The sequence below is a fragment of the Arachis hypogaea genome, chromosome 12, assembly GCF_003086295.3.
Source record: "Arachis hypogaea cultivar Tifrunner chromosome 12, arahy.Tifrunner.gnm2.J5K5, whole genome shotgun sequence".
Lineage (NCBI taxonomy): Eukaryota > Viridiplantae > Streptophyta > Magnoliopsida > Fabales > Fabaceae > Arachis > Arachis hypogaea.
Genome location: NC_092047.1, coordinates 92,705,412 through 92,720,294, shown reverse-complemented (window position 1 = coordinate 92,720,294; position 14,883 = coordinate 92,705,412). Strand labels below are relative to the sequence as shown.

General features: G+C 28.8%; 1 protein-coding gene across 3 annotated transcripts in view; it reads right to left on the bottom strand.

Annotated features, from left to right (window-relative positions):
- Positions 1 to 1,679: 1,679 nt before the first annotated feature.
- LOC112727720 (uncharacterized) overlaps positions 1,680 to 14,883 on the bottom strand; it is a 17,639-nt gene continuing 4,435 nt past the window's right edge. The window contains exons 5-12 of one of the 3 annotated variants that reach the window (XR_011868724.1): positions 13,610 to 14,431; positions 12,214 to 12,951; positions 7,899 to 8,699; positions 6,985 to 7,725; positions 5,943 to 6,776; positions 3,263 to 3,338; positions 2,231 to 2,320; positions 1,722 to 1,936 (exon numbers count right to left, since the gene is read on the bottom strand). Coding sequence is in view for 2 of the 3 variants with exons in the window: in XM_025777597.3 (XP_025633382.2) it covers positions 3,312 to 3,338; positions 5,943 to 6,776; positions 6,985 to 7,725; positions 7,899 to 8,699; positions 12,214 to 12,951; positions 13,610 to 14,431 (3,963 nt within the window). In the remaining variant the exon portion in view is untranslated. Of the gene's footprint in view, positions 1,937 to 2,071; positions 2,321 to 3,262; positions 3,339 to 5,942; positions 6,777 to 6,984; positions 7,726 to 7,898; positions 8,700 to 12,213; positions 12,952 to 13,609; positions 14,432 to 14,883 lie in introns of those variants that run through there. The other 2 variants (XM_025777597.3, XM_072209485.1) reach the window with 2 other exon arrangements.

Genomic DNA, 14,883 nt, shown 5'->3' with positions numbered 1-14,883 from the left:
GTAGAATACAAACGTTGAAGAAGAATCGTTTATCATTTCACACTATTCAAAGTTGAGGAAGCGCGTGTTTACACGCTCTTTAAATTAAGAGTTGTTTTTATTAGGATTGGGTTGACTTGTATAGACTTGTATGACAAAAAGATTTGTATGTGTAACAAGTCTCTTACTTTAAAGCATATATAAAGTTTAAAGTCTAGAAAAGTCAACGAGAATAGCATACATCTAAATAAAAGTAAAAAACAAAATCTTATGACCTTATACAAATGCAAATCATAAAATCAGCTAAAAAAGAAATTATTTTTTTGAAACATAATTTCAATGATATTGAATATTCTTATGTGATGTACAAATCACAGTGAATGAACTTTGTAACAAAACTATGCAAAGTTTTTCTTAAGAAAAGAAATGTTAATAATAATAAGTTGAGTCAACGCCCCTTCATATCCATGCTAGGTCAAAATATTACAAGTGGTCTGTAATCATGATCTAGAACAATATATTCTAAAGCTGTAGGAATTTGATTAGGTAGAGTGACTGAGCTGATGATACAGAATTGGTACCTATAATTTTTGTGATCATTTAACTATATAGATTGCTCACTGTACCAAGGTTAAGGACTTTAATTTAACTTCAATGTGGAAAACAAATTTCTTACTCCACCTCTTAAAGATAATAACTAGGCACATGAAATAGAAAAACAATTAGCTGTTTAGGTTTTAAGTATAATGCGTATACCTGTTCGATAGTATAGCGTTAAGATCACCTTTAATTTTCACCACTTTCATTGATTTTTCACTTCAACTCCTCTGATATAGTGATAAATGGTGCTATAATGGATGATAATCTTGAGAAAAACCTCCATTTGAAGGCATCTTTTGACAATAAATCATCTCAAAGATGGAAAGTTTCCCATGGCAAAAACTTCCCAAACTAGACAGAGACAACAGGATTAGTTAAGAGAAAATGGGAATGCAGAGGGAGTTGGGAGAGAGAATAAAAATGTGAAAGAAATTATTATGAGTGGGTTGTTAGGACTAAGGGGAGAAACTTTTTTCTCTGTTTTTGCTGGCCCAATATTCAAAAATAGGAAATTTTTCTTTCTTATTTTTTGTTGGCATGGAATGCAAGTGAAAATTTTGCCTTATTTTTGTGGACTTCAAGTGCAAAAATGCATTCTTCTATTTTTGTTTTTTATACCGCAAAAACACAACTAAATACACAAAATAGGCCGAAGAGCCTTGGCTCAGTGGCATTTCACCCCCTCCCCATTACTAAAGGTCTAGAGTTCAAACTCTAGAGGTTGCATTTGTGGAAAAAATATGATAAATATGTGAGGAGTGTGTGGGTGTGTTGTGTACCTAGGATTGGGGGTTGTCCAATCCATTGGGGTACCTAGGATTGGGGGTTGTCCAATCCACTGACCAAAAAAAAAAAAAAAAAAAAAAAAAAAATACACAAAATAGTATATTTTTGTACTCTTGTTTAAATTAGTAAATAATAAATTTTTTATTTAAAAAATAAAGCCAATTTTCAAAATGTTTTTCACTCTTCATAAATCATAATTTAAGATCCGTTAGCATACATATAGACTAATTTAAACTCTTGATCATAGCTTCAATAGTTCAGTTAATCTCTTAGGATAAGTAACAACTAAGAAGTAATTATTTAAGTCCAAAATGTCGAAACTTATGTGTTTCATGCATAACTAAAAACGGAGCACAAACAAAAAAAAGTAATGCATACGATTTTAACATACATATAGCTATGGTTTGGGTTTTCTAATAGTTGTAAAATCTTCAATTGATTACAATTACTCGATAATTTTTGCACTTTTTTAATTATTCAAAGAAGATGCTAGTGTAGGAGAAAACTCTGATAATGAGTATCTGTGAGACTGAGACAGAAGCCTTTTCACTAGAGTAACATGTCGCTTTATCTGTGAAACAAATAAATAAATTGGTAAATAAAAGTCCATGTAGGATTTGTGATAAAAAAATTATTTATTTAGTTTTGGTAAAAAGATATGCTTGAATTAACCTTAAAAAGTTGTTATATTTATTCAATTCTTAGGTGTTTATAATTTGATATTCATATTCTTATAAAAATAAGGTAATATCATGAATTTATTATTCACTAATTTTCAGATGTTTAATACTTAATATTGTGTATTAAGAGTAGAGTTGTAACTAAGTCTCTAATTCCAATATTTCAAAATTTGAAACTGCAGTACTGTTTGGTGGTCTTCATGGAAACATCAAGCCAATGCAAGGAGTGACACATAGATAGATTGATGCTGAATTGCTGATTGGATATCGAGGGTCTAAGGGAGAGAGAGCATTAGTAGGCACATAAAAAAAGATAACAATACTAAACAATAGATTTAGTATTTTCATGTATTATTAATTAACAAACACTATATTAATTATGACTTTTTTTTTTACAGTCAGCAAGTATCTAAAAAAGTGTTTAATATTCTTATTAATCGGTATATACTTGATTTAATAATTGCAAGAGAAAAAAAATTCAAAAGTATTTTTGATAGCTATAAATCATAAAAGAAATTTTTTTTTGACAATACTTTTATCAACATTCAACAATGATTTTTTCTTCAATAGTTACCAGATATTGATAAAAAAGTATTATTGTCAAGAACTTTTTTTTACCACTATTTGACCATAAACAAATTTGAGTACCTTTTAAAAATGTAATGACCATCGAAAGTAATCTACTTTGTTTTTTTTAACAACTTTGTGTATGTCTCCTTACGTATAAAACTATAAATGAATATAGCCAACAATAATACCTATCAGATAATAATAGAGAGACTTCCATAATACTCCTAAATGTTATGATGGCTACTCTTGTATATCCAGTAAAGTATTAAATATATTTGTAAGTTGTGCTGTCTAGATATAGCTTTCGATTCTACTTATAAAATTAAAGGGTGAGAAAAAAAATCCATTACAAATAACCAAGTATTTGAAAACCAAATGCTGTATATTTAAAAGAATTTACTAATAATGAACTGGAAAATTCTCAATAAATTGTGCAATTCATCAACTGGATAAACAATAAAAATTATGAACAATGTGAATAATAGATTATATTTTAAGTTAATTAAATATAAATAAATTTAATTAATTTAAAATTTAAATTTTAAAATTAAAATTAACTTTTTTTTAATCTATTATTTAAATTATTCAAAACATACATTCTTCTCCTTACTTTTTCTAAGTTGTGATTCAAAGAAAGAAAGACTTACACCCATGCATATCGCGTGCAAATAGAGTAGGCTGACTTTTCGAATGACCTTAATCCTCATTAAATTGTGAGACTTCCTGTTCACAAAAAATAATAAAATCAAAATATATGCTCTTAATATGTAACTCTATCGCTGATTTTTATCGGTTTAACTACCGTTTTTTATTTAAAGCATATACGAACTTATTAAATAAGAGAATACTAAATGAAAGATGTATACCAAAAGAAAAATCAAACTAGTTTAACTGTATTAAATTTAAATATGTATATTATACACAGTAGCGGAAGTAGCTAGACTAATTATTTAGGAAATGTCATAATTCGAATGGTCAAATAATTTTTTATAATTAAAAATATACTTAAGTGTAAACTACAATTAATTATTTTTATAAAATATAAAATTATATTTTAATTTAAAATAAGTTATTTAAAATTTAGAACAATAATACTAATATTGTAGCACCGATAATATAAAATTATAATTAAATTAAATAGTTAAATAACGAAAAAACTAAATAAACAAAACATAACAAATGTTGAGTTTAAAAAAATAATAAAAAATTAATTGATAATGACTAAATATTATTATTAAATTAAAAATCTTATTAAGTGTATGCTTAGTTTGTTTAATTGTGCAGAAAATTAATATAAAATAAAATAACCCAACAACAAACTTGAGGCTTATATACACTCATATCTCATAGGAATATTTATTACTTACACTAACAATTTTCTATCACAAACAAAAGCAAACATCAAGCCAAAATAAGCAAGAAGAAAAAAATCATGGCTAGCTTAAAAACAAGTTTAAAGTCCAATTAATGATCCAAGTCCATTCACTTATTTAAAGGGGTGCTAACTAAAAAATGCAACTCTATTTGCATCTAAATCTAAACATAAGCTATTGAACCAAATTCTCTTTTCTCTCTTTTCTCTCACCCACGTAAAATTCAAAAAGAAAGCAAGAAAGAAAAAATCTAATTAGGGTTCAAAAATAAAAAAGTGGGGTTACCATTTTCAAGCTAAAAAGAAGAAAGTCAAAAAAGCTAAAATTCTAAAGCAAATATCACATCTAAAGGCTACATCAGAAAAATCTTTCCTTATTTGAGTTTAAGTGAAGATTGTTGAAGAAATTCTCCTTTAGTATGCAAAGGATAAGAAAAAAAAAATTAGTTTTTCATTTTGAGTTCAATGAGAGAAAACCTGAATGAGAGAGAAAAAAGAAATCTCACAAATAGAGTTTGAAATCTTAGAAGTATTGCACCTACACTAAGGGAAGCACTCCACCAAGATGAAGAACAATATTTTAAGTTCAGAAATTGGGTTTAGCACATAGAGTTAAGGTTGTGAATCATCATTTTCTTCATTATTTACTATTTGTATTTCTTTTTCAATGTGATATCTTTTTTTGTATTCATTCAGAAGTTAAAAGGCAAGAAAGAGAGGCATTGAGAAAAAACAAATTGAGAGAAAAGGTTGAGAGAAATACTTGGAGAGAAAAGCCAAAAGTGATTTTAGATTTCTTTTAGTTATATTTTTGTTTTGTGTCATGTACCTAAAAAATATCCCTTACTAAGTTGGATAAGCACTTAATGTGTTGAGTCTAGGTAGTTACAAAGGTAAGTCAAGTTTATGTTAAAACTTGTGTATTTCAGATAGGATTATGTTGAGTCCTAGGAAATTGGTGTTTGTAATATTTGAAAAGATAGTGAAATTTTCACTAACGTTGTGGTGGAAACTAGATATAGGTTGCATTGCATTAGGCAACTGAACTAGAATATATTGCTGTATCTTCTTCTTCTATTCTTTTTCTATTCTGTATTTCACAATTTATAAGACAAAATGAATTTATCTCCTGCATAATCATATATGCAGACCAAACAGAAGCTAAGTTAAAAATTTTAGTTTGAGACTTTATTAATCAAATTTTAAAAAAGGTCATAGATTTAACCCCTTTCAAGGTCATCAAAAATCTTCAATTTTTTTTAATACAATACAAAGATATTTGAACTTTTTTTTTATGGACTTACACTAAATTATTAATGAATTGTATTTATAATTTGAAAAAAAAAACTAATTTTTATTTCCTAAAAAAAGAGCTGTGTAATATAATTTAGGGACTATCTTTATAAAAAATAATTTTTTATTAACAAAAATTATAATTGGCTTCGCCCCTGATTATACAGTTAGAACAAAAGAATGAGAATTTTACAAAATTTCGATGACATTATCTATGCGATTAACAAATTACAATTAATGAATTTTGTAATCAAGACTATGCTCCATATATTATTAATCATCAACCAGATCAGTAGCCGGAAATAGATTTTCTCTAATTTTTTTAACACTTAAAGAAATGAAATGTAATTTCTCACCATTAACCTTATAAGTGAGACCAAAATTAAATATAAAAGAAAGAACAATGAAAGGTAAAAAATCACAATTGACACTATTCAATTTTTTTTTTCATTGGAAAGAATCTACTCCCATCGTAGCCTTCTTCCTATTTATCACTTAATTAATGTAAAGCAAAAGAAATAAAATAAAAATTTAAGGGTCGGTATAGAATTGGCATATTTTATCATCCATTAACTACATATCACACACTTGCCAACAATTTTTAAAATTTATAACCAAAGATAAATAAATTTAATGGTATAGCTTTAGAATTTATTGCATACCTGATTATCTTTGAATAATTGTTCAATAGTAGTATTAAGATCACCTTTCCATCGTTTTCTTTTATTTTCCACTTCAACTCCCCTCAAAATTGGTGCTACAATGGATCCTGGTGAGAAAATCCCCATTTGAGGGCATCCTTTGACAATGAACTGAGTCAAAGATGGGAATACGAGTGTATGTTTCCCATAGCAAAAACTTCTCAAACTAATCAGAGCAAAGAGTTCTAAGTATTGCAAGTTCTCAAATATGATATCTTCCTCTGCTTCTTCTTCTTCATCATCAACATTCACAACATCCTTTATCATCTCACAATTTTTTATTGTCAGCATTTCTAGTTGCATTAGCCTTTTAGCAAGCAAGGATGTTATCAAATGAGTCATCCCTTTGCAGTTTTCAACATGCAACTCTTTCAAACTTTGGAATAACACTGAAGATGACACCACGCTTACCATATTAGGACAAGTGTGAACAGTTAAAATCTCAAGATTTTGAGGGACAGGTTGATCAGATAGAGATTCTTCGTGCCAAATATGTTTGAGATGTTCCATTTCAAAAAGCACCAATGACGTCACTTGCTGAGCAATTCTTGTACTGCAATGAGCAGTTCCTTCAACGGGAAACAATGTTTGCATAGAACTTTGTCTTACTTGAAGACCCACTACATTGGGAAATATTTCAGGTAAATCATTCCAACAAGTAAGTTGTGTGTCACAAAGGCATTGCATGCGAAGAACCTTCACTTTTGGAAATTTAGCTTCTTCCATGTGGCCATTGATTATCATCAATGCATCCTTGCCATTTAGTGCCAATTCTTCCAATAAGTTGCGGCTTAGCTGAAATACCAAACATCCAAAGCCAAAAAAAAAAAAAATCATATTTAAAGTAAAAAATTCAGTTAAACAAAAATCATTTATTGTCCTAGTCTTTTTTTTAAGTATAGTTCTTTTGTTTTATTTGGTTTTAATTAATGCAGATGAAACGTACATACAAAATAACATAATAAAACATAGTATCTACAATGTAACTAAGACGAGACATTACCTTTTCAATAGAAAAGAGTGCTTGAGGAATAAGCGCATCATGAATTTCTTCTATCTGATGAGGCTGTTGGAGAACTGAATGGTTGAAAGTAAACATTTGTAGCGCCTCACAGCGATATACATTTAATGTCTTTAATGAAGGGCACTCTAAAGTAAATCTTCCCATATAGAAACTCTTGAGTTTTTCCAGTTGAAAAAATTTCAAGTAACTCAAGTGAGGAAAGGTAAAGTTGATTTCAGTTGATTCTTTCTCCACTGAAACAATTTCTTCAACTCCACAAGACTCTATATTCAACTTTTCAATATATGGGAGATCAAGGCATACTGAGAGTGGAAATAAATACAAGAGACTTTTGCACTCAACAACATCCACTGTGCACAAGTTTTCAAAACTCACAATTTCGCAAGGGTCTGCATTCCATATGTGCCTTAACTTCAGTAAGCTAGACAAGCTTAATTTTTTCAATTTGCTAGCTTGTTTCACCATTGCTCCATTAGACTTCATTTCTTTCACATCAAACAGTGTTACTAATGAATCACAATTCCTTACTTCCAGTTCTTCTAATTCATGAAGAACTTGTAATGTGTTTGACGTAAAAAGAACAGTTGATAAAAAGTCACATTTTTGCACCACTAGAGATTTTAAATTGCTAAATAAATTATGATATTCTTTGACATACCAAAAATCTCTCAACTCTGGATAATCAGACAGGGTCAAATGTTTGGATATACAAAATGATACCTGTTCAATAAAATTTAAATATCAGCAGATAGAAAATTAAAAAGAAAAAACATAGTTACAAGAAAAAGTATTGTCAAACAACTTTTAAGCATGTATGTGTGTGGATTTTGTTGCTATAATTTCTCCTTATCATTGTCAATGATAGATATAGCAGAAATTTAATTAAGACAAACCTTATCCTCAAACATTTTGTTTATTGTTCCATTCAAATCTTCTATTTGAACTTTTTGAAGATTTGGTGTGCTTGTGTCTCCTATAGAGAAAACTTCCATTCGATGGCATCCTTCCACAAATACATTCTCCAACAGCGGAAATAGAAGGGAGCATTTGCATGAGCAAAACCTACGCAACCTTGGTAAAGACACAAGTTCTAGTGTCTCTAAGCTGGAGAATGCAATTTCTTTGTCTTCCTCATTTTCATTTGCATTCACTATATCTTGTAGTAAATTGCATGATTCAATTTTCATTGTTGTGAGCTTGACAAGACTCTTTGCTGTTGAGCATGTTATCAAATTGATCATTCCATTGCAGTTTACTACCTCCAAATGTGTCAAGCAAGTAAAGGTAACAGAGGAAGGCACCAAGTTTACCAAAGTAGAACACTGAGCAACATCTATCTGTTCAAGATGTTGGAGAACAGGGTCAATTTCAAATCCTTCTTTACATATATGACCAAGGTCATGTAGCTCATTTAGAGTAAGGTTCCTTAGCCGTGTGCTAATTGTGACTTGTCCCTCCTCACTAGCAATGCTTTGATCATGAAATATTTCTACAAAAGAACTCCATTCTACAATTAGTGTCTCCAAATTCTGCGTATTTTCCAAAAACCAATATGGGAATGTGGTGCCTTCTGTTTCAAATTGGATCACCCTAAGAAGTTCAAGTTTGTCGTATTGGTGTTGTGAATACATGCTTTGCAATATAACCTCAACATCATTATTGTTCACTGCCAAAGTATACAAGTTTGGAAGTACCTGTTAAACAAAAAAGCAATACAAGTTATCACCCAAATATGATTAGAAATATATAGAAGAGAAAGTTTAGGGAAGAGAAAGTTTAAGGGCTAGCACTTTTATTAAAATTTGGAACTTGCTGATCCCTTAATACTCTACTTAAAGAAATCTATATTCCATTAATTATCTTGCGAATATAAATTTAAACAACAAAAAATAAAAACATCTCTAATTATCTAACATGAAATAGTATAATTTGACCATTTAATTTTCTCACTTAGGTATATTTATCTTTTTCACACTATTTCACTATTATCATATACAATGCTTCTATATGCATCAATGCAAAAAACAAAAAAAAATGTCATATTTCAATAATATACTATACATATGACAAAATAATTTCGGATTTTCGGTATTAGAAATTGTAAACCATAAAAACTACAAATTACATAAAATATTCTTAAAAAAGACGTGTCACGTGTGTAAAGGTAAGCAAAAATAATACCGAATAATAAATGACATTTAATTATTTGACACGAATGCATTTCAATGGATTACATGTAACTAAATCTATAATAATGAATATTTGAATTTATTTTGATGTATTTATCGTGTAAATCATTTTACAGAATCCTTTAATAATATATTTTCTTGTGGATGATTATTCCCCTAATAGTTATAAAAACTAACAAGTAATTGTCTAATGTAAATGTAAAACTCGTTTATACTAATGATACATTGAAATTACATTCTTAATGTATTTCGTATAATTTCTTTTATTGCATAAAGCTATTTATGTTGAGCATTAGCTTTAAGGCCCAACTTTTTATATATTACAGATTTTTATATAAAATACGAGAATATTTAGTTATTTCAGTATTTTACACTGTTATAGTAGTAGTATAATATTTAGTTATATTATAAATTTGTTTTTAAATTATGTAAAGATGTTTTGAAATAATTTTTTTTAATTATATAAAGATAAAACATACTGATATTTTATAATAAAAAAATATTTTTAATTATGTAAAGCCAAAAACGTCACTGGTGTTATGTAATAAAACTTTTTTTTAATTATATAAAGATAAAATATCACTGATGTTTTATAAAAAAAAATTAAAAATCCATAACCGTATATAACACATAGTAGGGGTATTTCTGGAGAATTCAGAATTCACTCCTAGTAGCACAACACAGAAAGAAAAAAGGGGTAGTTTTAATGGGATATTAGGAAAGAGAGAACAAAAAGTCAGATATGAAACATTACATGCTCACCAAATAAAAGATGTAAAAAATGATTACTAGAATTCGAGTTAAACCATTTTATTTTCTTTAATGTTACATAACATTTACATTACTATGCATAATTAGATTTTTAATTATTTTTAGTTTCTACCATACCTAATAATATATTTGTACATTTTTATACACATGTTATTCGAATTAATGTATAGATTAATGGTTAAATTATTTTGTTAGACTTTATAAATTTATTGAATTTGTAATTAACTCCTTATACTTTAAAAGTTTTAATTTTAATTGGTTTCTATACCAATTTTTAAATTTGTAATTAGGTCTTTACTATTCTAAAAATATTTAACTTCCAGATTATGCTGAGACATATTTATTAATATAATGTGAAATGTTTAAAAATATTTTTTTGTAACGTTTATTATTAATAAGAAACTAATTACACACCAACAGGAGTTGATCCACGTCACAAGTGACTTGGATTCGCTTAAGCATCGGAATGAAGCCCCGAATATCGAGCGAGGAACCCAAAAAGAAAATAAAAATCTAATTACAAATTTAAAATTAATCTAAAAACCTAATTAAAAACCATAGTTGTAAAAATCGGACCGGACCGACCGGTTCGACCGTAAAACCGGCGAACCGGACCTTATATTGGTCCGGTTTAGTATTCTAATCGCTTAAGAAAATGAACCGGTCAAAATCGGTACGAACCGATCAAATCGGTCAAAACTGACACGGTTCAGAATCGAACCGGTCCGGTCAACAACGTGGTCAATGGTCAACTTGCGTGCCGATGACGTTAGCATGCAGGTGTGAAATTAGAAAAAATGCATTGCAAACAATAGGAGTCGAACTTAGCTCTTCTGGAATGAAGACCAAGTTAACAACCACTGGACTAACCTATTTCTTTGACATTTTAAATGCTTTTTAAAATATATATATCAATTCTTTCTAACTAATAAATATATATATATATAAACATGGAAATACTTAACTCATTTTTTAATTGAAGTACAAATTAATTAATTTTAAAATAAAAAATGATAATGAATAAAAAAATAAAATAAAAATTACCTATTCTGAAAAAAAAACATTTATATAATTATTTAATTATATAAAAATATTTAGACTTTGAAATTATTCTTTGGATATAATTCATAGATTGTTATTCTTATTGTATCTAATTAAGATACTATATAGTAGTATGAACTAATTATATGTTTATATTTGTATTAGTTATTTATAAAATTTGACTTAACTGTTTTTAAAATGTTAGTAAAAATATGTATTTCAAATTTTAATTTTAAGTTTTAGACTATTTTATATTTTTTATTTATGTGAGAGCAGTTTTACCGGTTGAACCAGTAATTTATCGGTTGAACCAATAAACCAGTAAATCAGTAACCTGATCGGTTCGATTACCGGTTCGGTTTTGACAACTATGTTAAAAACTATTAAAGTATAGAAACCTAATTATAAATATGAAAAAAATATAAAGACTAACAAATTAATTTAGCCTAAAATAACTTAGGAAATTTAGATTTTATCTTCATGGACTTGGTAACAAAAGCTATTTAGCATGTATAGAGTGTGCTAGATAAAAATAAAAATAAAAGATATTCCCAATCATCAATTTGAAAATATTGTTCTATAAACGAGAAAAGAGTAAAGTATCGTTTTTGTCCCAATGTTTGGAGTAAGTCCTATTTGTATCCTTAACGTTTAAATCGTCCTATTTGTATCCTTAACATTTACAAAAGTGATTCAATGTTATCCTACTATTAATTATACTAACAAATCAGATTATATTTTTCAATTATTCTCACTTAGATGTATTCATTCTCAATTAGGTCTCATTTGGATGTGGTCGATTTTAATATTATACCCACTATTTATGTTTAGATTCAATTATGTCTTTAGAAAAGTGAATTATGTAAATGTTGTAGGAATTAGTTTCAACATTTGATGAGCTATTTTTCGGAGTAGATCATCGATTCTATCCAAATATTTATATTCTAACTTCAAAAAGAGGTTTTTAAAACTCAAACTAAAGCGCTCATGATGTGTAATTGACGACAGGATAACATTAAATCACTTTTACAAACTTTAGGGATACAGATAGGACGATTTAAACGTTAGGAGCACAAATAGGATTTACCCCAAACATTGGAACAAAAACGATACTTTACTCTTTTTAAAAAAATTAATACTGATTTTAAGAAAAAAATTTCAACATGTAAAAAAACAGAATCTAAGATGAAATATTAACTGTCCATACCTCTTCAACTGGGAAAAGAGGTTGATGCATTGGGATAGAAATTTTATCATCCGAAGCTCGCTCTTGGCAACTGAGATATGTTGTCTGAAATAGCGTCAATTTTGGACAGTTGACCACAAACAAATCTATCAAAGATTTACATTGAATAGAATAGATGCTAGAAAAGAATGTCCTCAGTTTAAGCAACTTTTGTAGCCACAAGGTCCTTAAATGAGGAAACACAAATTTAATCATCTCCCTTGTCTGTCTTTTATTATCAACTATCTCCTCAATCCCACATCTTGATACTACAAGGCCTTCAAGTTGGGCCATATCAATAGCTACAGAGAGTGGAAAGAGACTTTTTAAGCTTGGACAATCCATAACAGAGACTTGACATAGATTCTGAAAGCTCAAAGTTGTGTTGGGATCTTCCTTCCAAATATGCTTCAAATTTGGAAGACTGCAAAGAATTAACTTTTTCAAAAGAGAACATTTCTTTACCACAATTTCTTCCGCAAATGTTTCTTTCACAATATCAAACACAGCCATTAAAGAATTACAGTCTCTTACATCTAGTTCTTCCAAATTCACAAGCGCATCTATTAAATTTGGATAAAAGAGCACATCGGTTAAAAACTCACAATTGTGAACCACTAACTTCTTCAAATTGTTGAATATATTGCTCCGAAGTTGACCATACCATAACTCTTTTAGCTCAGGATATTTTGATAGATTTAAATCCTTGAAACTACGTACCTGTGTACATTCAGTAGAGTTTGTAAATTTATAATTGTGTAAGCAAACACTACTTGTATTTGATGATACTATTCTCTTTTTTTAATTATTAAGCTATATTTTTTAAAAAGAATATCAAATAGAAAATACAAACACACGACATGCCACACTAAGAATGCAAATTCAAAATGGCCAAACTATTATGTATTTTCAAGTTTAATCAAGTTATACTTTTGACCTTTTGTTTAGATGGTTGGAAATGACGAGAACAAGAACATAAATAATGACCATTATTCTTATTCTTATTTATATAATTTCAATATGTTCATGTAAAAAAATGTGAGCATCGAATACATCATCTTCTAATAATTTATATCATTAAAAAATAAATTTTTAATATTCGTGTAAAAGAGAAAAAAAGGTCCCCTTTAAAATTCAATGTTAATATATTTTTTTTCCAGACATGTTAATGCGATTTAGAACAAGGATTTATGCCCCTGACTTTATTCTGTCTTTTTTCCCTTTCATTTTGGCAAAAAATGGGGTAAATAATATAATAGGTAGCCTTCAGTTCTGGTTTCTTATTTAAAGCCACAGATATTATACAACAAACTTAGCCATTTTGCATCCAATCTAGAAAAAGAAGCAAATTAAATTCAATTAGTAAAATAAAGCATACCTTATCTTCAAACATGTTTTTTATGGTGCCATTCAAATTTCCTTTCCAAGAAAATTCTTTACTATTCTCTGATGTTTGTACTTTTTGAAGCATTGGTGTGCTTGTCGTGTTCCCCTCAGAGAAGTACATCATGCGAGCACATTCTCTAACTAGTACCTCATGCAACAATGGGAACCTTAGAAAGCACTTTTGCGAGCAAAACCTACCGAGTCCTGGTAAACAATCCAACACCAAAGTTTCCAAACAGAAAAATATGATGTCATTTGTCATCTCTTCACCCTCTTTGGATATTATTTCCTCAAGTGAATCACATTGTATTACCTTCATTACTATGAGCTGGGTTAGACTTCTTGCTGTAGGAGGTGAAAGTAAGTTTATCATACTATTACAATTTACTACCTCAAGATAGGTCAAATAGCAAAAGCTAACAGAGGAAGGAACCAGGTTTTTCAAACTTGAACATCCATCAACACATAACGATTCAAGAAGCTCAAGAACTGGGTCAATTTGCAGTCCTTCTTCACATATATGTTGAAGATTTGGTAATTGATGCAGTGTTAACCGTTGGAGTTTTGCACAATTCTTTTTCTCTCCAAGTCTTTTATCTTGAAATATCTTCTTAAAGGAACTCCACTCAACGCCTAGCGATTTCAAACTGCATATATTCTGCAAAACCTGATTGGGAAAAGTAGAACCTTCGTCCTCATACATACACAGACTAAGAGATGATATTTTGTTGAAGAAAGGACCTATATTTTGGGATTGAAATATCTTGCTAGCATCCTTTTCGTCTATTCTCAAGTGTTCCAAATTAGGAATTACCTTGAACATATACAAAACAGAATTTACATTTACAATAAGATACTATTTTCAATGGGAAATAGATCCTCTCCTTTTTTTTAACACTTCAGAGAATAAAGTATGATCTTTCACCTTTAATTTTATAAGTGGGACTAAAATTAAATAGGAGAGAGAAAACAATGAAGGGTGAAATCCTACACTGGACACCATCCAATTTTTTTTCAATGGAAAGGATCCACTCCCTTTTCGATGTCCTTCAAAAAAATAATAAAGAAAGCAAATCTAGCGTTTATTAATTCGTAGTAATTAGTAATCTTAAAATGTTAGTCTGTCTCGTAATTTGTAAAAAAGAATAGACAACATTAAAAAAAAAAAACGAAAGAAGAGAATAAAGAGCACAAATCTACTGTGTTTATTCACATCGTAGACTTCAAATTTGCTACTATAATTTCCATTTCGTTTCTAGAATTCTT